The sequence below is a fragment of the Poromitra crassiceps genome (assembly GCF_964638095.1).
Source record: "Poromitra crassiceps genome assembly, chromosome: 19".
Lineage (NCBI taxonomy): Eukaryota > Metazoa > Chordata > Actinopteri > Beryciformes > Melamphaidae > Poromitra > Poromitra crassiceps.
Genome location: NC_139646.1, coordinates 7050789 through 7075643, shown reverse-complemented (window position 1 = coordinate 7075643; position 24855 = coordinate 7050789). Strand labels below are relative to the sequence as shown.

At 42.7% G+C, this 24855-nt stretch overlaps 1 protein-coding gene across 1 annotated transcript in view; it reads left to right on the top strand.

The window, feature by feature from the left end:
* LOC310793860 (uncharacterized protein) overlaps positions 1–19908 on the top strand; it is a gene marked incomplete at its 3' end in the record, with an annotated part of 80623 nt that extends 60715 nt beyond the window's left edge. The window contains exon 2 of the mRNA XM_083655752.1: positions 17636–19908. Within this exon, the coding sequence (XP_083511878.1) occupies positions 17722–19908 (2187 nt within the window). The 5' untranslated portion in view covers positions 17636–17721. The remainder of the gene's footprint in view (positions 1–17635) is intronic.
* Positions 19909–24855: the final 4947 nt, after the last annotated feature.

Sequence of the window (24855 nt, the reverse complement as noted above, 5' to 3'; positions counted from 1 at the left end):
CAGCAATGTCAACAACAATAAAATGTACACACGTGTAGCTACAAGGGCAGGTTCCTATGGCAGATAAGGTGTCCCCCGACATGTATCAAGTGAGTTTGATTTGCCACGATTTACTTTAGATTTTTAATATTTATTTGAAATCGGCTTATTTCAATGGCCTTTCCCTGGTCTGAGAACGGCAAGCCTGGATTTCTGCTTTTCCATAAATGTCAACAACAATAACATTTACACACGTGTCGCTACAAGGGCAGGTTCCTATGACAGATAAGGTGTCCCCCGACATGTATCAAGTGAGTTTGATTTGCCACGATTTACTTTTGATTTGTAATATTTATTTGAAATTGGCTTCTTTCAATGGCCTCTGGGAGAGCACAGAAAACCTGGATTTTTGCATTTCCAGCAATGTCAACAACAATAAAATTTACACACGTGTCGCTACAAGGGCAGGTTCATATGGCAGATAAGGTGTCCCCCTACATGTATCAAGTGAGTTTGATTTGCCACGATTGATTGACTTTTGATTTTTAATATTTATTTGAAATCGGCTTCTTTCAATGCCCTTTCCCTGGTCTGAGAACGGCAAGCCTGGATTTCTGCTTTTCCATAAATGTCAACAACAGTAAAATGTACACACGTGTCGCTACAAGGGTAGGTTCCTATGACAGATAAGGTGTCCCGCATGTATCATCAAGTGAGTTTGATTTGCCGCGATTGACTTTTGATTTTTAATATTTATTTGAAATCGGCTTCTTTCAATGCCCTTTCAAGAAAGGAAAGCATTTCAAGAAATAACATACTGTCTCCTTTGTATTTGTTCTGCTGGTCAATTTTCATTCAAATATTCAACTAGAGGTTCATCTTAGTGTTTTATGTTCATTACGTATTTTGCTTGGTGCATCTGCTTTCTCTACAAGCTTTGGACTGCTTGTACTCTGTCAGAAGAAGCCACGCGGTACCATTGTAGTACCGGTATACCGTGCATCCCTAGTACTGTATATTATAGCATATGTACCTTACATAATGTCACCTCATTATTTGATAGTACTTTTGATCAAGAGTCAAAGACAATGCACATATTTGACACTTTATTTTATATAATTTTATTATACCATCATGTACTATTACTGAAGATTGCACTTTAACAAAATATAGTGTATGAATAAATATTCGTTTTAAAGAACAATAGAATATAGCATTTGTGTGTTTTGCGGTCAGAGGTGGGGGGGGTGCACCATAAAGCAATTGCGCTTAGGGCACCCAAATGGCCAGCAGCGGCCTTGCATATACAGTAGCTCTCTGTACACTGCACCCACAATACGAGATCTCTGCCCAACACTTTTCGGAGTTTTCTCCACTCCATAACGCACATGTCTCACTGCAAAGTTCCCAATGCATTCCAGCGCACTGTTAACGAGTCCATATTTTCGGCACGTGATTCGGGGGCAGCGGGGCTGTAACGGATACGGCAGCTAATATCCCTACTCCGATGTTACGGTGTCTGAGAGCTTATAGTGGGGCGGGGGGGGGGGCGTAGAGTTGTTAACTAACATCTATTTATAGACTATAGTAATCTTGTCTCCCTCGGTTTCCTTCGGGAGCACGCTCATACCGGACATTTGTTGCTAAACATGCAGGCCATTCGAGTAATGTGTGGAAATGTTCAGGAATTCACTACCTGTTTAGAAATGGTTAAAGTAACCCATGTTTGTCTCTTCCACATTTTCCCCATAGACTCCCCATGACTGAGCTGAGAGTGGAATGAACATTCAGGAACCTACGTGGTGCAGCTGGACAAATCCTGGGCTTGAGCTTCATCAACATTAAGTGCCAGATTTACAGTTCAGGTCATTTATGTTTATTGTTTGCATGCACAATAAATAGGCTATTGAACTATAGGCTATATGTGGCAGTGGTTTATTGTGTGGTGTAATTTTTCATACATGTAGGTGTGTTTTTGACAATTACTATAACATTAATAGTTGGATTATTGTAAATATTACTATGGGGGATTGCTGCATGCCATGTAAGGGCTTTATTGGCACTCTATGGCCTTGATTTAATTATTTAGTACATATTTGAGTCAGGGCCATGGTGTTATTGGGGCTTTTGCATTGAGTTTATGATCTCTTTGATAGTTACATTATATACACCATCGTGACTACCTGTCTGTGCTCATAGCCTACTACTAGGCAGCACAAATGCATTGCCTTAATTACCTCGTCAAACTCCGATGGTGAAACAAGTTCGCTTGTCACACAATAAATCACACTCGTTTGACTTAAGAGAGCATGTATGTCGTATATCCTTCAGATTCGCTAACCAGTCTTTGAACTGAAATCGTTGAAGAAGTTGGGATTCCTCTCGGAGAGAAATAGCCTGGTTCGATGTTTATCCGTTCACCTGCGTCACGTTGAAGCACTTTTTACAGACTGGCTTAGTTTGATGTGTCCAGGGGCTTGCCTTCGCTGTCGGCAACGTAAGCAAAATACTTCCATATTTTGCTTCGTGCATCTGCTTTCTCTACAAGCTTTGGACTGCTTGTACTCTGTCAGAAGAAGCCACGCAGTACCATTGTAGTACCGGTATACCGTGCATCCCTAGTATATTATAGCATACTGTATGTACCTTACATAATGTCACCTCATTATTTGATAGTACTTTTGATCAAGAGTCAAAGACAATGCACATATTTGACACTTTATTTTATATAATTTTATTATACCATCATATATTATTACTGAAGATTGCACTTTAACAAACTCTAAATATAGTGTATGAATAAATATTAGTTTTAAAGAAGAATAGAATAGAAGATAGCATTTGTGTGTTTTGCGGTCAGAGGTGGGCGGGGGGGGGATGGGGGTGCACCATAAAGCAATTGCGCTTAGGGCACCCAAATGGCCAGCAGCGGCCCTGCATATAGCTCTCTGTACACTGCACCCACAATACGAGATCTCTGCCCAACACTTTTCTGAGTTTTCTCCACTCCATAACGCACATGTCTCACTGCAAAGTTCCCAATGCATTCCAGCGCACTGTTAACGAGTCCATATTTTCGGCACGTGATTCGGGGGCAGCGGGGCTGTAACGGATACGGCAGCTAATATCCCTACTCCGATGTTACTGTGTCTTGACAGCTTATAGTGGGGGGGGGGGGTAGAGTTGTTCACTAACATCTATTTATAGACTATAGTAATCTTGTCTCCCTCGGTTTCCTTCGGGAGCACGCTCATACCGGACATTTGTTGCTAAACATGCAGGCCATTCGAGTAATGTGTGGAAATGTTCAGGAATTCACTACCTGTTTAGAAATCGTTAAAGTAACCCATGTTTGTCTCTTCCACATTTTCCCCATAGACTCCCCATGACTGAGCTGAGAGTGGGACGAACCTTCAGGAACCTAGATGGTGCAGCTGGACAAATCCTGTTGCTCAATATGATCCAAACACAATGACAACTTCATTCAATGGCGCTTAGGTAAAATAAAATTAGCCCCTATCTAATTCAGAGAACACACAGGAACAATTACAATGGATGAAGGGACTATAGACATGGATGAAGAGACGATGGAACATGACTCCTCCACAGAGCCTCTACCAGAACCGCAATTGTTATTATTATCCCCTCCCCCAACTTTCTTGCCTGTCCCTGGTGAACCGACTATGTCGTGGGATCGATGGCACAAGTCTTTTGAACACTATCTTGAAGCGCTTGGTGAAACAGACTTGGTCGACTCTACTAAGTGTATGCTCTTACAGAACTGTCTTGGCAAAGAAGGACAGTATATCTACACAACACTGATCCAGGGTGAAACCACGTATGCTGCAACTATCTCTGCACTCACAGTTCACTTCAGCTCTGGTCGCAACCCTCAGAATGGCCTTCAATTCCAGCAGAGAGTGCAGAGCCCTGGGGAGACTGTAGAGCAGTTTGTCTGTGCATTAGCGGAACTAGTAAAGACTTTCAACTTTAGAGAGTTACAAGAGATAGTGATTCTCAATCAGCTGATTGAGAAAACAAACTGTACACAACTCAGAGAGAGGCTATTGGTAGTAAAGGGAACTTTGACACTGGCTGAGGCACTGGTTATTGGTAAACAGGTGGAATCTGCCTCTCTCAGTGTAGACAATGCTGTTCAAAAAGTGGCCAAAAGGGGGAGGCCTAAAAAACTAAAACCTCAAGTCACTATAACATGTGACAATGAAGACAGTGGAGACCATACTGTTCAAAGAGTGGCCAAAAGGGGAAGGCCTAAAAAAGTAAAACTTCCGGTGACTGTGACGATAACATGCGACAATGGAGACCATGCTGTTCCAAGAGTGGCCAAAAGGGGGAGGCCTAAAAAACTAAAACATCATGTGAATATAAGCCCATCTGGATCCAAAGATCATTATTATTATAGTAACGAGACACAGTATTATATTAGTAGTGATGAACATTATTGTGATGGTGGTGATAAGAACGATCCAGACTATGATGAAGCTTTAGATCATGATGGTGATAGTGGTGATAAGAATGATGCAGACTATGATGAAGCTGGAGATCATGATGGTGATAGTGGTGATAAGAATGATCCAGACTATGATGAAGCTTTAGATCATGATGGTGATAGTGGTGATAAGAATGATGCAGACTATGATGAAGCTGGAGATCATGATGGTGATAGTGGTGATAAGAATGATCCAGACTATGATGAAGCTTTAGATCATGATGGTGATAAGAATGATCCAGACTATGATGAAACTGAACATTATGGTGGTGGTAGTGGTGCAGAAAAGATTGTCATTTCTAAGACTAAAACAAAGGGAAGGTTCTGTCCCATCTGTATTGATAGGAGCTTCAAAAGTGCACAGATGCTAGACAGACACATGAGGACGCACACAAAGGAGAAACCGTTCAGCTGCCCAGTCTGTGATATGAAGTTCAGACGGTCGTACCACATGACCAGACACTTGAGGAACAAGCATGGTGCAGGCCAGCATGTCTGCTCTAAATGTGGGGAAAGTTCAGGAAGCTTGGCGGAGCTGCAAGCTCACAAGAAAACCCATGCCCCAGAAGTACTGTCACAAAAGCAACATTTCTGCCCCATCTGTGTTGACACGTGCTTCAAAAATGCAAACATGCTAGACAGACACATGAGGAGGCACACAAAGGAGAGACCATTCAGCTGCCCAGTCTGTGCTATACGATTTAGGCGGTCATACCACATGACCAGACACTTAAGAAACAAGCATAGTGCAGGCCAGCATATTTGCTCTAAATGTCGGGAAACCTTTGGTAGCTTGGTAGAGCTGGAAGCTCACAAGAAGACCCATGGTCGAGAAATACTGGCATCCCCTGATTATATCGTGTTTGGTAATTGTGATGCTAAGGATGAAGGGCCTGAAGATGGTGGTGATGAGATGGAAGATGAGGACTGTAATGAAGCTGAAGATTATGGTGGAGGTGATCAAGAAAGGGATAGCTCTAAGACTAAAAGAAGGGAACATGTTTGTCCCATCTGTGATGACAGGTGCTTCAGGGGGCCATCCCAGTTAGCCAGACACATGAGGACGCACACAAAGGAGAAGCCGTTCAGCTGCCCAGTCTGTGATATGACCTTTAGCCAGTCATACCACATGACCAGACACTTAAGAATCCAGCATGGCTTCAACAAGCATATCTGCACTAAATGTGGGGAAACCTTTGGTAGCTGGGGAGAGCTGAAAACTCACAAGAGGACCCATGATGGCCCTGGAATACTGTCATGCCCCGGTTGTGAAAAAACCTTCAAGGACAAAAGTGCGTTAGTAACTCATATCAAAAAACACAACAGCAAGGTCCAGTCCAACCCTCTGCGCCTCATCTGCACTGAGTGTGGTAAAATATTTCATAGAATGTATCATTTGAAAAGGCACCTAGCAACCCATCACAAATCAACAAAAACCCTGAAAGACCTCAACAAACATCCAGAGACTCACCAACAAGATGTGAATTGGACTTGTCTGAAGTGTGACCAAACCTTCAGCTGTCCAGAAGAACTGGAGACACACATGGAGAGTCATGAAAACATTGAAAACCCTTACCTTTGCACCGTCTGTGGGAAAAAGTTTAAGGTTGAGTATGCATTGCAGAAACACGAACAAGGGCACACAGAGGAACAGTATTGTACAACGTGTGACTTACACTTCTCCGAACTTTCTCACTACAATAAACACTTAATGGTTCATGCCAGGCGGGAGTCCAAATGTCCACACTGTGACAAAGTCTTTCTAAAGTTAACAGTTTTCAAAAGGCACCTGCGGACTCATCTTGAAGAAAGACCGTACCAGTGCCCTGTTTGCATTGAAACCTTTACAAGGAAGGAAGATCAAGAACAACACTGCCTGAGGCATAAGAAATTCAAGAAAGAAAACCCCTACTCATGTAGCCGGTGCGATCACGCTTTCTCTTCACTGCCGGAGTTGACTGAACACATGAGCTCACACCAGGGAGAGCAGCCACTGAACTGCCTCGAGTGCGGCAAGACATTTCTGAACAAGAACAAGCTGGAGAAGCACTTGAGCATCCACACGGGGGAAAGACCTCACCTCTGCTCCATCTGCGGAAACGGGTTTGCCTCCGCCGCCAGCCTAAAGTTACACGTGTACATCCACACTGGAGACAAACCATTCAAGTGTTCCCAGTGCAGTAAGAGTTTCCAAACATCCAGCGGGCTGCAGCGGCACAGCTGGCAGCACATGGCAGTGCGGCCCAGCTACACGTGCCCCGACTGTGGGAGGAGTTACGGCCGCAGCACAGAGTTGAAGATGCACCAGCGTTACCACACAGGAGATAAACCGTACTCCTGCACCTGCTGCACCAAGCGTTTTGTCAGCAGGGGCAAGCTGAAAGTCCACATGAGGACACACACAGGGGAGAGGCCGTATGCCTGCTCCCACTGCGAACAGACATTTACACAGGCTGGAGACAGAAATAGACACATAAATAAAAACCACTTGTGAAGAATTGTCTTAAAAGAAATTCTCCCAATTGGTCATAGCCAATTATCCCCTCTTCTATGCCTAATCGGTGCAGTCTCAGATGTGTTTTGGGAGAGAGTTGCAGTGGGGATGAAGTCATGAAGTATCACCATTGGTTGGCTGGAACAGGTGGTGGGGCTGAGAGAGAGAAAATACCCTGCAGCTGCTGCACATGAGAGAAAGTGAGAGAGATGCATACAGCTCTGTTGTATACTGTAAAAAATATTCCTGTAAAAAATGTGAAAACTTTTGTTTTTGTTTGTTTTTAATGTAAAGCAACTGCTGCATTGAGTTAGACCCCTACCGGGGGAACAGGGATGCAAACTACTCGCTTTTCGGCGAATGGTGCTTTTTTCACGTCAATTTGGGTGACTTGTGTGCATCATTCACATCCTAAAGCTGGGCTCAGACTACAGGATTCTGACAATCCTAGCTGATTTTGAAATCTGGCTGTGACACGCACTACAGGAGAATCTTCCCAGATTATCTTCCCTAGAATCTCAAACATGCACACACTACAAGATTTGTAAATGTGGCGCACCACGCACTACAGGATATTATTAAGATTATCGGCAGGATAATCACATTGATGCCCGGCCATACTCCGAACCTGTTTCGTTTTTGGGGTTCCAGCAGTGACCAAAGCGCTCCGCCCCCACCTCACCTCTCTCTTTTCCTCATTTTCATGCCCGTCTCGCCAAACAAATGAATCTCACGGTAGTTAGCATGCGTGTAAACAACGCGACTCTATATTGTCTGTACAAGTGAGAACACAAACACATGCGCTACCAAAATATATTCCCCTGCTGCATGTCATGAGATCGGCAAAAGTTTGGATAGACTGGATTGCTTCCCGCAGCAACAATGCCTTTTTTCCCCACACTGCCTGATAAAACAGGTAGGAGATTACAGCCTCTGACTGGCAGGGGCTCAAAACTACGATATCACAACTTTTTATTCATTGGTCATTCATTGTGATATAAATTAGTGACATTTTCCCCCAAATCCTCATGGTTCTGTGCTGTTGGTATTTGGTAGCCTATCTGATGCCTGCAGTGCATCAAATGAGCCGCGTCAATTAATGATAATGACGGGAGTCTGACGCAGCAGCAGGATGATGTATTCGCGCAGATTTTCAGTCCTAAATATCAAACATGTTTGATATGATCGGGACGGCCCCGATGAGGCTTTGAGCAGATCGGGAGGGTTAAGATTGGATCTGCAAACAGCTCACACTACAAGATAATCGGTGCCGAAAGTCGGGCCCGACCAAGCTTGGCAAGCTGCCAGGCCAGATTTCTCCTCCGATTCTCGGGAGGGGTGAATCGGGCATAAATCGGCCCGAAAATCCTGTAGTGTGAGCCAGCCTTTAGACTAAGAGTTTTTTCTGTTCCCGCTCATACGAGTGAACTGCATCGACCAAAAAAAATCTATCTGTCAGGAACTGTTGTGAGGACGTTAGGAGTACTATCCAGAGGCAGAGTAGGACGGGTCTTACCAAGATCTCTGGTGCGATCCACCATGATATCGCAACAAAGAGGAGTAAAGCTGGAAACATCCTACAATGTCAGCCTCGACTTGGAGCCTTGCTGTTGCCAGCTAGATCTATATACTCGAAAGTCAGCTTGACGAGGGGGTCACAAGGGTGTCCCCAGCAAAATAAGTAAATTGTGTGATTTCACTAGGATTTCAATGACTAGAGGTTAGGCCCAAGGAGAGACTGTAGTGCATATACTTGTTGGCTTTCACTCGCTCCAGTTATATCCCCATCAACATTATATACAGTATAGTACTTGCGCTGTTCACGCCAGCTGCCTCGTCGAGTCACATTTTCGGGGAGCTGCACACCTATACCGGCAGGCTCGTTAGGTGCCGTGCATACGGCGAGGACTTTGACGTTGTAGCATGTTTGCTCCGCACTATCACTCAACTAGCAGAAAGAAAATGCTCCCGTGACGATGATGATATCGGCTAATGCCAGACACAGGGCACATGCGCACATGTGCCAAAAAGTGATTGCCACTGTATTGCCTAGTCCAGAGGTTTTCAAAGTGGGAGGCAGGCCTCCCCAGGAGGGCTCAAAACAGTTTCAGGCGGGGCTATGTGAATGGAAGTGAATAAATATTACTTTAGCTATTACAAAAGGAGATGACAGAATATGACAGATAGAAAATGTTTGAGTCAGAGTCGGAACAAATAAATGCCTTCGGCAGCTTCACCTTTTTATGTATTTGATGTAGTCTGAAGTCAAACAGCAATATCAGGCTATCTTGGCTCAATTATTGATTGTCAAATAACAATCATGATCCCATAGGCTAGGAATTCATCTAAACTAAACAAGTAAACTGTGCAGGGTCTATATGGGATCAAATAATCACAATCCCATAGGCATCTAGGAATTAATCTAAACTAAACAAGTAAACTGCGCAGCGGGGCTTCCAGGCTTGGCCAAGGGGAGGCCCGCAGTGTCAGACTTTGAAAACCTCTGGCCAAGCTAATATACATCTACAGCTGCTTTTATCTGGGTCAAACAGTCCTAACGTGCAAATACCGGTACACAACTTTATGTCCATGGTAATAGCAAAGGTATGTCTCTGTCAAACCTTAACGTCTCCTGTAACTGAATACGGTATCCACAATTGCGGCCAAAGAAGTGATTGCAGTTTATAGCGCAATGTTAATCAGGCATACCATTTACATGGTTATGCAATACTAGTATTGTTTTCGATGTTTACATGTGTTTGTTATGTCTAATGTCCTTGTTTAGGCCTGTATTTGGAAACTAGGCTATAACAAATGTGATTTACGGATCTGTAGGCCTGTTTAGAATAAATAATCGTAATTTGCAATTATTCTGATGACTGCATTATTTTACCTGCTCTGTGCCTTGGATTATAACCAATCCAGTACATTTTACCAGTTTAAATATCTGACATCATTTTGGCAGATGTTTTTTGTTTTTTGTATAATGTGTCGATGACATCAAACGGACACTACAGTGGCCCACAGATCCTATATAAAATGTAATTATCATACTTTTTCGACACGCATGATGTATAGGGAGTAAATATTCATATTGTTTGTCACCAATACACAGATGGGATCATAAATTAAACCTACTGGTGTGATTAATCAGTGGTTATGGTTCCCATGGGGTCTAGGTGCCTAATGGCTATTACAGCTATATGTATGCCAAGCTGTGTGTAATGGCTCTGACTCACTTTATAAAAGCAGAAAAGTCCCTCTTTGATGTTACCAGTAGATATTACAAATCTGTGGACATGGTTTACTAATCCGTGGGCATGGTTTAGGAGTAAATTGCCAGGTAGCTCTCTTTTTTTCACCATACATGTTTGCATCCCCGTTGACAAACTAATGTAAAGCAATTGCTCTATAGTGGTTCCTAACATTTTTTTGGGCTGTTTTGCCATGCCAATAGTACCCCTTCACTCATGCGTGTTCTTTGCACCACAGAGAAAACACGTGGTTGGGATGGGTGGAGCCCACGTACATGTAGCCTAAATTCATACAAAATATTAGGGCTGCATCGATATGAACATTTTGGCCGATGCCGATAACCAATATTAACATAGCTGTTATGGCCGATAACCGATATTTACCGATGTCGATATGATCTGTATAAAACCACATTTCTATGATCATCACATTTTGTACATACTGAAAAACACATGTAAACACTGAATTTGAAAAAGTAATGCATTTCTTTATTTCCAAAACTTTTGGAAAAGCCCATAAATCATAGATTTACTGCATTATTCATATCAATGTGAAGAATTTGGCTGATAATGATAACCGATATTAACATTGCAACATCTGACCGATACCGATATGTTAAAAAATGACTAACATCGGCCGATACCGAAAAAATTGTACATCCCTACAAAATATATTTGCCACTGAACTGCCGGTGTTTGGGCTTGGCCTCTTTTTTCCATCATTTTGGACATACATTGTAATCTCAAACCTTTCCATGTACCCCCTGCAAGCTGTTCAAGTACCCCTATGGGTACAGTAGGCCTACACATAACCCCTGGTTGGGGATCACTGCTCCATGGGTTAGACCTCTCAATTGTCAATTGTAAAGCAATTGCTCTGTTCAGGTTATTTCAGGTGATACAGTAGTGTAAAGAAGTGTATACATATTGAATGTCTGGGTTAGAGTTCGAAATGGTGTCAAGTTTAGGTTTACAGTATATAGTCAATAAAGATGCAGAAAATAGGCAAATAACTGTCACTGTATATCAACATTGTAACTGTTTGGAAAAGTGCCATACAAATAAAGATGAATATTGGTTTGAACAGTGTTGAGCTGCACATTTTTATAGGCAATTTTTTTATTTGATGCCCGCACCGTATTGATTCAGAGCCTATAACGTTAAATCTATGATCTAAATAGGCCTACGGATTTTGGAAAATTAGACTGAGTTTACACTTCTATACTTGCAAAAAACATGTGGTTTTATTTATTTATTGAGAATAGGCATGTTTGACGCTGTAAAATCCAGAGCTGTCCAAATTGCATTGTGATTGTGTTAATCTGCTGTAGGTAGAAACCAAACAGCAGCACTCCAGCAGAGATCAAATGACTGGTGTGAATAAAGCAGTAACTTGTCTTTAGACAGTCCTTCACTAGCCTAACAGACTCATATCCAATGCAGACTTTGATTCTGACATGCAGTAGCCTAAAGCTCTGTTAATGAATAGCCTACACTTTGATGTGGCTTTCAATGAATGAGGAAATAAGCATGTTTGACGCTGTAAAATCCGGAGCTGTCCAAATTGCATTGTGATTGGCTAGTTGTTACAGACCACGTCTCTTTCGTGTGCACAAGCTCCTGTTCACGAGCTCAGAGCTAATAAGGAAATCCTGAATTAACAGACCTAGCTGATATCCAGCATCGTGGTACAGAATAGCGCAATCGATTTGATCTGGTTAAGCCAAACCAGATCAAAAGACAGATCCTGGATCTGTTTATCCTCCATTCGTGGTATGGGCCTCTGGTCTATAAAATCCTGCTGTAATCCTGTAGCCTACTCATACAAACATTTCCATAAATTATGGAAATGTTTGTATGAGTAGGCTACAGGATTACAGCAGCATAACTGCGCCCATGGTGCATCATCTCCAGAGTCTCCACCCTGGAAATTGGGTGCACGCAGCATGCAAGATTTCTAGTCTATATATTATAGGCTACCCCTCATTAGACTACTACACATTAGAGCCACATACCCTCATTTGAGGAGATTTTGTCTCTCTGACCCAAATCTGACAATATTTTGTATTGTTAGATAATGATTTTGTCCATAATTCCGTAAGGATCGCTGTGTGCCTCCCGGTCGGCAGGGGGCGCAGTCACCAGCAGTGAAAACCATCGACCACACCGCCACTGTCTGGTGCAGTTACGGAAGAAGGTGCATAGCCATTAGCTAGCAGTTTACTTAGCGCGCTTATATCTAATCTGTAACGTCAAGTGTGTGTCCATGGCATGTATATCACTAACTTACACCAGTAAGTAAACATAAAAGCATAGAAGGAACTAAGTTCGCGCTGCATTTCGCCGTTACTAGTTTCTAAACCGCGGACGCAGTGTGGCTGCAGTGGTTTTGTGTTGATATCGTCGTAGCCTACAGCTTCCTTTCTGCTGAGAGAGACTGCAGCAGAGTTGTTTCCCTCCTCCACACCGTGACCAGTGACCCAGTTTGCTAGGTGAGTTTCCTTGTCCAGTCGATCCCGATGTGTGTGTGTGTGTGTGTGTGTGTGTGTGTGTGTGTGTGTGTGTGTGTGTGTGTGTGTGTGTGTGTGCGCGCGCGCGCGCGCGTGTGTTTTGAACCACAGCTCTTCAAACCGACGATTTGACGAGGCCTTGTCTTTTTGATACTCCCAGTATATGAGGGATCAGCCAAGCAGCATTTTGGTAAACACACCGCGTCACTGGGTGGCATGGAGCCCAAGTGGCGCGAGGCTTTTTAGTGTCTGACTCTATAGCCGGCTAACTCTTGTTTACAATTTAAAAACTGCGACAGTTAACACAACTTTAACACGACATGCATATATTATACATCACACTCTTGAGCTAATTCTGCTCTCACTCAGAATGTCAAAATATAAGCCATGTCACGTATAGTTTTTGAGATATCAACGTTTGTTTGGCAGTGTTGGCACAACTCATACTATTAACTGCTGCAGGGTTCCGCATTTCTGGGTGGCAAGTGACGTCACGCTGATTCGTCCTATAGGGGATTTTAGCGTGTTTTGAGTTTAAAGTTTATTTCTTGGTCACAAGCCTCGCCTCCACATTGTATAAAAAAAACATAAGAAAACATCAAAACAAGACATGGATATATTCAGCATGTTGGCACAGTGCAAAGGTTGTAAAAAGTGCAGAAACAAAATTAAGTTCAAGTCATTAGCATAGTTACTTAATAAGGTGCAGTTTTTTAAAATCCCATCTTTATCCCTCATTAGTGCAAATTTAATTTATTTATCCTGGTTGCTGCTCCACCCTCTGCCGATCTGGGGAGAGCCGAAACTGGCTGCATGCTTCCTCCGACACATGGGCAGTTAGCCAGGCGCTTCTTTTCACCTGACTGGGGAAACTTCACCGGTAGGACATAGCACGTGGGAGGATCAAGCTATTCCAACGAGTTGCCCTCCCTCCGAACAGGCGCCCCAAACGACTAAAGGAGGCACCACTTCAGCGACCAGGATATTGCATGTTTTGGTGAGGGGTTCCTTCCTATGTGAAGGAAACCCCCAGGGGGCATGGGGAGAACATGCAATCTCCACACAGAAAGGCCCTTTTGACGACCCCACCCAGGCGGTGGGCACTTGAGGACATGCGGACAGGCATGCACTCCTTCAGCGCTCAAAGCGTCCCAAGTGGGAATCGAACCCCGAACCTTCTAGGCGACAGCGCTACCACTGCGCCACCGTACCCCCCTCAAACTTGTTTTTATTGAATGTAAATAGCCTAGGCTTATTTGTGGTGATATATCAAATCAAATCAAAACGGCTTTATTGGCATGATAAGGTGCATCTTACATTGCCAAAGCATACATTAGCAACACTTAGCAATTACAAAGAATCAAAAACAGAAAACAAGGCATTTTGTTACTCGGTAACATAAATCACAAAATCTTAAGATATTCAAAGAGGAAGAGAAAAGAAAATTAAATGGAATGTGATAAGATAGAATATAATAGAAGACTATTGTTGACCGGAATCTATTCAGAATAATAATATATATAATATATAATAATATAAGATATATCTCTCTCTCAACACAGCACATTACTTGAAATGACTAAAAACGAACAGTCAGAAATCAAAGTTTACCACATGGGACAAGAAATGTGGTCAAAACACGGCTCAGTGTACTTCTTCATTTTAGTTGTCTCCCTGTGTCTCCCTGCAAAGTGCAGCGATCCCCGGGAGCTGCACGCTGCTAGAAAAATCTTCAGGTACGCGCCAGCGGTTGCGGAGGCCTCGCCCCCTGACCCGCTCAGCGCGATGACGTCAGGCTCCCCTCGTGCATTCCTTTATAACTGCGAACTGGTAATCTTACGGTTCAAAGTTCATGAGCTGGGACGGTGACTTCACTAGAGCTGGTATTTCCCATTCCAAACTCATAGGAGCCTCAGCAGCCCCAACCTAAAAAATCCAAGATGGCTGATCCACGCAACAACAGTAGTTATAATCTAGGGATGGGCATTTTAAGCAATTTAAATACTCGAGTACTCTCCTTCTATTCTGATGAGTGCTGTCTGTGTCTCTGACTTTCGATAAATAAACAAATATTAAAGTATGCATATTAGCTATACAGTTCCTATGTCTTTCTGCTTTAATAATGCTAACATAGACCCCAAACATTGAATAGCCTATGCCCACTGAATAAAGAAATGAAATACACACTGACTCTAGCTGAAACTACACACAGCGTGTTTGGGCTTTGGCAGAGGGGCGGAGCGCACTGTTGCAAGGGAAAGGTGTACGCTGGATTTACAACACAAGACTCTCTTTAAAAAAAAATCTACCACTATTCCTTCAGAAGTTGTAGCTGTCATAGACTGTGTTGCATAGTTGATTTCTCTATTGCTGACAAAATTTGTTATTGTAAGTCGCTTTGGATAAAAGCGTCTGCCAAATAATGTAATGTAATGTAATGATGTCGGGTAGCATAGCAAACATTGCAACAGGTGAGCTGGGATTCAATTTAGAATGTTTTTGTTGTCAAGTTAAAACCGTCTATACTCAAATCCTGGAGCTTTCCTAGTGGGTATACTGCATATACCTGCGTATCAGTTAGAGTCTACATCACTGTGACAATTCTACTAAACTGTCTGTGAGCAGAATTTTGTCCGGCCACAGCTATGCTGTTTTATGTGCGCTCGTGCTGAAACTTTCAGGAAGTGTAAAGAGCACCTGTGCGGGTGACCTGATGGAGCCGGATTTTTTAATTAGGTAATTGCCCTAATTACCAACTCCACAGTTCCACTACTATTGAACATTTCGAAAATCACATCCATACAATCTCAGAATATTTTCCCATCCACATTTGTATCTCAAATCTGTTCTCATATCTTCATATACAATATTTATGTTTTCCATTATAAACATTGTTTCAGACTATTACCCACACCAGCGGGAAATGACAATGAATGTGATGGTGATGGTTTGACTGTCAGGCAATTAGACAGATGGGCATGGCAAGTATGATTTTTATGTGGAAGGAAATTATTCAATTATATTTGTTAATATTACACTAAATATAATTATAAAATATAATAAAAAAATATGTATTCTGTATGTATTATACTATTAACAAATATAACTGAATCATTTCATTTCCTTCCCCATAAAGATGGGATTTTTTTAAAGCATTTCCATTAATTTGCTGAGGCCTCCCTAGTGCCCCCCCTGCCGGCCCCCACTTTGAAAACCACATGACATCATCAGTGACATCATTACTGACCAAAATCATCACAAATCATGTAAAATCATCACAAATCTCACAATGTGGGACCAAAAACGTGACCAAAATCGCAGAAAGAACGATAGAAGGACGCCACTTTGACAGTTTGATGATGATGATGGTGTACTGGATTTTGAATGTCTCGGGTCCCTAGATGTTTGTGACGTCAAAGTCGGGTCACCACCCAAAAAAGGGTTGGGAACCCCTGGTTTTTCAGGAAGTCAGTGCATATGGCAGTACATATGCAGATTAATTTAGGATAGTCTGTGATTGCAAACTGACTGAGCCTGTAAATAACCCATGTTTGTCTCTTCCACAGTTTTCCCCATAGACTGTCCATGACTGACCTGAGAGTGGGACGAACCCTCAGGAGCATAGGTGGTGCAGCTGGACAAATCTTGTTGCTCAGTATTATCCTAAGACAATCACAACTTCATTCAATGACTCTTGCCTAAGATACAAATTTGCCCCTAATTGAGAGAAAAAACGGGCAAAAAATTACAATGGATGAAGTGACTATAGAACTGGATGAAGTGATGACAAAACACGACCCCTCCACAGAACCTCTACCAGAACCACTGTTGATGATATTATCCCCTCCCCCAACTTTCTTACCTGTCCCCGGTGAACCGACTATGTCGTGGGATCGATGGCACAAGTCTTTTGAACACTATCTTGAAGCGCTTGGTGAAACAGACTTGGTCGACTCTACTAAGTGTGTGCTCTTGCAGAACTGTCTTGGCAAAGAAGGACAGCACGTCTACACAACACTGATCCAGGGTGAAACCACGTATGCTGCAACTATCTCTGCGCTCACAGTTCACTTCAGCTCTGGTCGCAACCCTCTGCTCTGGTCGCAACCCTCTGCTGCCCTTCAATTCCAGCAGAGAGTGCAGAGGCCTGGGGAGACTGTAGAGCAGTTTGTCTGTGCATTAGCAGAACTGGTAAAGCCTTGCAACTTTGGAGAGTTAGAAGAGAAAATGATTCTCTATCAGCTGATTGAGAAAACAAACTGTGCACAACTCAGAGAGAGGCTATTGGTAGTAAAGGGAACTTTGACACTGGCTGAGGCATTGGTTATTGGTAAACAGGTGGAATGTGCCTCTCTCAGTGTAGTAGACAGTGCATACCATGCTGTTCCAAGAGTGGCCAAAAGGGGGAGGCCTAAAAAACTAAAACCTCATGTGACTGTGACTATAACATGTGACAATGAAGATAGTGGAGACTATGCTGTTCCAAGAGTGGCCAAAAGGGGGAGGCCTAAAAAACTCAAATCTCATGTGACTATAACCTGTGCCAATGTAGACAATGGAGGCCATGCTGTTGCAAGAGTGGCCAAAAGGGGGAGGCCTAAAAAACTAAAACCTCAATTGACTATAACACATGACAATGAAGACAGTGGAGACCATGCTGTTCCAAGAGTGGCCAAAAGAGGGAGGCCTAAAAAAATACAATCTCAAGTGACTGTAACATGTGACAATGAAGACAGTAGAGACCATGCTGCTCCAAAAGTGGCCAAAAGGGGGAGGCCTAAAAAACTAAAACCTCAAGTGACTATAACCCCATCAAGCTCATTTGGATGCGAAGATAATGATTATTATTACAATAATGAGACACAGTATTATAGTAGTAGTGATGAAGATTATGGTGATAAGAATGATCCAGACTATGTTGAAACTGAACATTATGATGGTGGTAGTGATGCAGAAAAGGGGAAGTCTAAAACAATGGGAAAGTTCTGTCCCATCTGCATTGATAGGAGCTTCAGAAATGCACACAAGCTAGCCAGACACATGAAGATGCACACAAATGAGAAACCGTTCAGCTGCCCAGTCTGTGCTACAACCTTTAGCCAGTCGTACCACATGACCAGACATTTAAGGAACCAACATGGTGGAGGCCAGCATATCTGCTCAAAATGTGGGGAAACTTTAGGAAGCTGGGCAGAGCTGCAATCGCACAAGAAGACCCATGCCCCAGAACTACTGTCATGCCCTGATTGTGATAAAAAGTTCAGCAGCAGCAGCTGGTTATTAACTCACATAAAATCACATAGCGAGATGGAGATAGAGATAGAGACACTCTGTGATGGCCTTAAAAACCAAGAGTCACAGAAGGATACATCTTGTAGTGATGATAAACATTACCCTGAGGCTGAGAATGAGACTGATAATTGCAATGATAATGAGAGTAATGGGGGTGATCAGACTGAAGCAGAGTTTGGTAATGATGCTGAGGATAAAGGACCTAGGGTTGATGGTGATAAGATTAAGATGGAAGATGAGGACTGTGATGAACCCGAGGATTATGACGCAGGCGAAAAAAGAAACAGAGAAAATGTTATTTCTAAGACTAAAAGACAGGGACATTTCTGTCCGATTTGTGTTGGTAGGAGCTTCAGAGGGGCAAACAAGCTAGCCAGACACATGAGGATGCACACAAAGGAGAAGCCGTTCAGCTGCTCAGTCTGTGATATGACCTTTAGCCAAACGTACCACATGACCAGACATGTAAGATTCCAACATGGCTTCGGCAAGCATATCTGCTCTAAATGTGGGGAAGTTTTTAGTAGCTGGTTAGAGCTGAAAACCCACAAGAAGACCCACGGCCCACAACTACTGCCATGCCCCATTTGTGAAAAAACATTCAAGGAGAGTGGGTTAGTAAAACACATAAAGAAGCACAGTAAGCTCCAGGTCAAACGTCAGCTCGTCTGCACAGAGTGTGGTAAAATATTTGGTAGAATGTATCATTTGAAAAGGCACTTGGCAACCCATGACAAATCAACAAAAATCTTATACAAGTGCTCTGATTGTGAGAGGAGCTATGCCTTCATGAAAGACCTCAAAAAACATCTGGAGATCCACCGGAAATACAAGAATGGAACTTGTCTGATGTGTGACCAAACCTTCAGCTCTCCAGAAGAACTGGAGACACACATGGCGATTCACGAAAAATCTTATCTCTGCACCATCTGTGGGAAAAAGTTTAAGGTTGAGTACGCATTGAGGAAACACGAACTAAGGCACAATGAGGGACAGTTTTGTTGTGAAACGTGTGACTTGCACTTCACCAAGCTTTCTCGCTACAAGAGACATTTAATGGTCCATGTCAGGCGGGAGTCCAAATGTTCACACTGTGACAAAGTCTTTCTAAAGGTATCCGCTTTAAAATACCACCTGCGGACTCATCTTGAAGAAAGACCGTACCAGTGCCCCATTTGTGTCGAAACCTTTACAAAGAAGGACGATTTGGAACAACACTGCCAGAGGCATAAGAAATTCAAGAAAGAAAATCCTTACTCGTGCACCCGGTGCGATTACGCTTTCTCTTCACTGCCGGAGTTGACCGAACACATGGCCTTACACAAAGGAGAGCAGCCACTGAACTGCCCCGAGTGCAGCAAGACATTTCTGAACAAGAACAAGCTGGAGAAGCACATGAGCATCCACACGGGGGAAAGACCTCACCTCTGCTCCGTCTGTGGCAACGGGTTCGCCTCTGCCGCCACCCTGAAGTTACACGTGCACGTCCACACTGGAGACAAACCGTTCAAGTGTTCCCAGTGCAGTAAGAGTTTCACGTCGTCCAGCGGGCTGCGGCTGCACGGCAGGCAGCACATGGCAGTGCGGCCCAGCTACTCGTGCCCAGACTGTGGGAGGACTTATGGCCGCATGACAGAGTTGAAGATGCACCAGCGTAACCACACGGGAGATAAACCGTACTCCTGCACCTGCTGCACCAAGCGTTTTGTCAGCAAGGACAAGCTGAACGTGCACATGAGGATACACACAGGGGAGAGGCCGTATGCCTGCTCCCACTGTGGACAGACGTTTACACAGAGTGGGGACAGAAATAGACACATGAATAAATACCACATTGTGAAGAATTGTCTTAATAGAGGTCAAAAGTGAAGAGTTTTAAGCATGGAACCAAGACAACCAGCCACCTACTGAATCGGAAGTGACCATAAAACATTTCACTTGGAGCAAAAAAAAAAAAAAACGGGGGGGGGGGGGGGGGTAACTGTTTTTAACTGTCTGAGAGAGCCATGTCATTTTTAAAAAATCGATGAATTAAAATTAAAATGGTAAACGGAATTTGGAAGAAAAAAAAGTGATTTTATATGGCTTTACATTGTATTCACGTCTGCATATATTTTTAAGGTGGATTTTGTACAAAACCTTTTTACTTCTGTTACTTTTTAGTTGTGGAGTGTTGTGTATAGTCTGGCCATGTTTGTATAGTTCAGAGTAAATGGTGAATGCAGCACTCGAGCAAATTACAGCATATTATTTTGAATAAGATGCATTTCCTGTTTAAACCGAATGTGACATAACATTGTATCTATTCATCTGAACCCTGGCCCCCCTCCAGTGTATTTTGTCTTTTTTAAGATATCTCATGTGTTGGTGAGTCATGACCTGGTCTGTTGATTAGCTACTGTTCACCATGCCAGTATTTTTATTTTGTTTTTTTACAAATAACCTAATTTTGTGCTCAAAGTAAAAAAAAAAAAAAAAAAGTGATAAAAACAGGTGATGAACGTCAGACGTATGATGACAGATAATACAGTAGGGTATATACAGTAAATAGCTAGCATTAGCCTCTGGCATTAGCTATTTGTTAGCTATGTTACGTGGGCGTAAAACGCCACCGAATCACCCATTTTATATTACTGTTAACCAGTTCGAGTCACGCTCTTTCCATAAAGCCCACCAGCTTTGATATCGGTTGGCTGGTTGTTGATATTATATTGTGGTTTCTAACTTTTTTTACGGAGATGCGGGGAGACTGTCATGGCAGCATACTGTTTCCGGTATTTCCGCTGTGGCCGTAGACAAAGAGTTTAATGAAGACTGAGCTGAAGCTGTTCTGTGTTTTGTTTTATTTTATTATTATTATTTTACAACAGCCTCGGTCATTATGATTATGCTGCAGTGGTTCTTTGGCGCAAATTATGACGAGCGATTATACAGCGTGCGCTCATGTGTTTTGACATTGAACACCGTTACACAGGTAGAAAAACTGACTGGGGGGTGGCCTTTAAAGGAGAATTTCTGTATTTTTCAACCTGGACCCTTTTGTAATTTTTTTTTTATCTAAGGGCACTTTCACATATGTCGTATGAGATATCATGTTTGGTTCGGTTGAATCGCACTAGAGCTTGACGTTTTCCCTGACGTTTTTTGGGGGAAGGTGTGAATGCAGCAATCGAACTCTGATGTGCGCCAAAAGTGGACCAAACAACCGCACTCAGACCTATTTGATAGAGGTGGTCTCGGTGCCTTTCCAAACAAACTCTAGTATGGTTCGTTTGTGGTGTGAATGTGGTCCGAACTCGATCTACATGTAACATAAATGTAGGAATTCAGGCAATTTTTTGATTAAACGAGCTCCTATTGCCAGCTGCGCTGTGTGTAATAGGCTGACGACCATCATTTTATGGTTAAAAACAACATCTTCATTCTTCACATCCTGTTTTGGTGACTGCTAAAACTGTGTGCATTATTTTGGGGGGATTTTTCTTGCATGATTGCAGTCAGTAGTTGGGCTAGACCAATAATAACGTTAGGCTAGGTCTCGTATGGCAAATGGCAAGGAGTCATGATGGTCCCATCTCAGCTTCTTCTGTTATAAGATTGATTGCAGCCTCTTCATTTATTATTATTTTCAGCCGGTCATTTGCATCTCCATTATAGCCTACTGTAGGCAGAAGTTGCGATGGTTTTGTTTTATTTTTACCGCTTGATAATGACACATCACCCCGACTCTTGCGTTTTGGGTCGCAGTCTTTGATTGACAGGTGCTATAGCATGCTTGGCACAGGGGAATGTCGGTTGGGATCTTGTGTATACAGTGCAAGTGGAATGACAGCAATAGGTTCCGATTTGGGGATTTCAGAGCGGTCTAATGATGGACACGTCTGTTCAGAAATTCAGATGCGAATTCACTGCATGCTGTGACAGGGTGTGTCTCTGACTGTGTCTCACAAACACACACACACACACACACTCACTGAGCCTGTTTTGCATATGCACACCGGTCGAGCTACAACATTTAATGCACACACATTCTTATCATTTCAGCTGTCAAAAAATCTCTGGAAATTTAGATTTTCCATCATGGGAGGAGACTACCAGAGTCTCCTGGCGAATCTGGGAGGGTTGGCAGCCCTATTTGGTCAACTTGCTTTTTGGCTGGTGTGAAAGCAAACTGAACCAGCTGGAAAACAAAACAATGTATTATTCTCGCTTCTGGACCGAAACGAGGCATGTGTGAAAACGACCAAAGTCAGCGATTCCCAACTTGTGGGCCTGGAGGTATTGCAAGTGGGTTGCCAAATAATGACACTGTAGTTTAATTTCATTTTTATTTGTATAGTAAACAAACAAAAAACTTGCTGATGGACAGCTCCTTGAAAACTGTAACCCTAAAAATGCAACATGTTTCAGATGCTGTGTTAGTGACTGTGGAAAATAAAAAGTGCTCTGAGAACACATTATTTGGCCTCAATTATGTTTTATGCAGTTCATTCGAGGTAGTCTCACTTGCCAGACCATCTTCAATTCATTTATGAAAGAGTTCCGCAGAAACAAGTCTGAAATGCACTCTTCTTAACACAAAGATTAAAATTGGCAAAATCTAATACATACTGTAGGCTAAAATCTAAACAAGAATAAACATAACTACTGTGTTTCACATTTCAAGCCTCAACATGGAGAGATGGTGATGGTCAGACTGTTTTCGCTTCTTTATCATTATAGAATCTGACTTCAGTGTGCAGGAAGGACTGCTGGAGACGCTTGGTTTTGGCAGGCAGTTCGGAGAGGGCGGTGCTGTTTCTCTGTAGTCTGGTTGGAGGGAGAAGGTTATGTAGTGCTTTCACGCTGTATACCAGCACTCTCACTCTGGTCTAACGGGGGAAAGGCTATGTTGTCTACGTGGTTTCCAATTTATTAGAACGCTATTTGCACAGTTGCACACTGTTACTGAACACAATGAAATAAAAAATAAAGGCATGCCGAAGCTGAGCTCACGCTAAACTGGTCACACAAGAAGCACTCTTTTCCTCAGCGCCTTGCTCGGCGTGTCTTGCCCCCGCCCACAACTTGCATTGATTTCATGCCTGGCAGCTTCACACTTAGAAAATAGCACAGAATCCTGAACTGATCACTTCAGCGCAGCTTCGGCGTGGCGTGGCGTACGGCTGGTGTGAACGGTCTCACTGTTAACAAGGATGGCGAAATGAAACTGCGGGGCTTCAGCATAGCTTCAGTGTGGCTTGAGCGTGGCCCTGAAGCATGGCGCAAACGAACGCTTATTGTGTCATTTTTTATAAAAGAAATATTTTTTTTATTTAAAAAAATGTATAGAACAATAAACGAACAATACAAACAGGCTCAGACACAGGAAAAGAAAAAAGAAGAAGAAAATATACATACATCATTAACATTTGGCATTGTAACGCAACCCCAAAAGGTGCTTACAGTATGTGCTTGTGAGAGATATTACACATAGGATCCCACCCAAGGGGTCCACGGGAAACCAACCGGCCAAACTGGTCACGTACTTATCTTGAATTGATAGTGAAACCTACATTCAAGAGAACGTTAAGTGAATCATGTAAGTCTGACAGGAGTGCTTCAGTGTGACACTTAAGTGTAAATCATTCCCGTCAAACACATCATTCACCTACATTCTCTTGAATTGACAGTGAAAGTGAATGAAGAAGTTATCTGGAAGTCCAAAAATAGAAAAAAGAGGATTAGGAAAAAGGAAGTAAGAAAGTGGAGCAGATGCTGATTAAGCAGATAACGGAATGCTGCTTAGTATAGCCTGCATTGGATTCAAGATTCAAGATTTTTATTGTCGCTCCGTGGTACAAGTATCACGTGTGAAATTCTTGTGCTGTGGACTCCGTTTACAACATAGTACAAATATAACAGGGCATATGAGTGCAAAAACAACAAGAGACACAACAAGCAATAAGGCAGTGATAAGACAAGTCAGAGACAGTGGCATATTCACTGCACATAGGTGCACATGTCATGTGCATACTTTAGACATGCTTAAACATTTTAAATTCGATGTATTTGATGTACAGGTGCAAATAGCATATACCTAATTAAACATACTGTAGCGATCCTGGGTCGCTAAGGATAAGAGCAAGCACGTGAGCCTAAGCTAAAGGGATTGTCCCTTTAGCTTGATGGTTAACGTGTTGGGCTTGTAAGCTGGAGACCCGGGTTCGTTACAATACTATTAAACATTAGACATACATAATGGTAGCAGCTACAGTACGGTACAGTACAGCTACTACACTATTTGTGTATGGAGGAGATACTTGAATAACTTCAGTGAGCAATGGTATCAAGTTTTATTTTTGTTTACCTGGCTAGCTAAGCTAACACTTCAGCTATGAATGCTATGAAAGCAGGGTACAAAATAGTACCAGCCACCACCCAAATGCTGGTAGAATATAAATATGCAAGTGGCTGGTAGATTTGCTTCACTCACCACCAGCCAAAAAAAACAACAATAGTAATCTACTGAGTGGCTGGTAAAACATTCACTAGTGTGATTTCACTCAACTGGAAATGATGTAATTTGTGACATCATCAGTGATGTCATAAGAGCAGTTAGCATATATATATATATATATATATATATATATATATATATATATATATATATATATATATATATATATATATCTCAATGTGGTTCCTGTAGTAGGGCAAGGTTGTGTATACCACTGATCCCTGCAGTGTGCCTCCCGGTCAGCAGGGGACACAGTCACCAGCAGTGATGAGAAACGAAGGCTCTGGCGCCCAGCAAATACGCCATTTTGGCCTGAA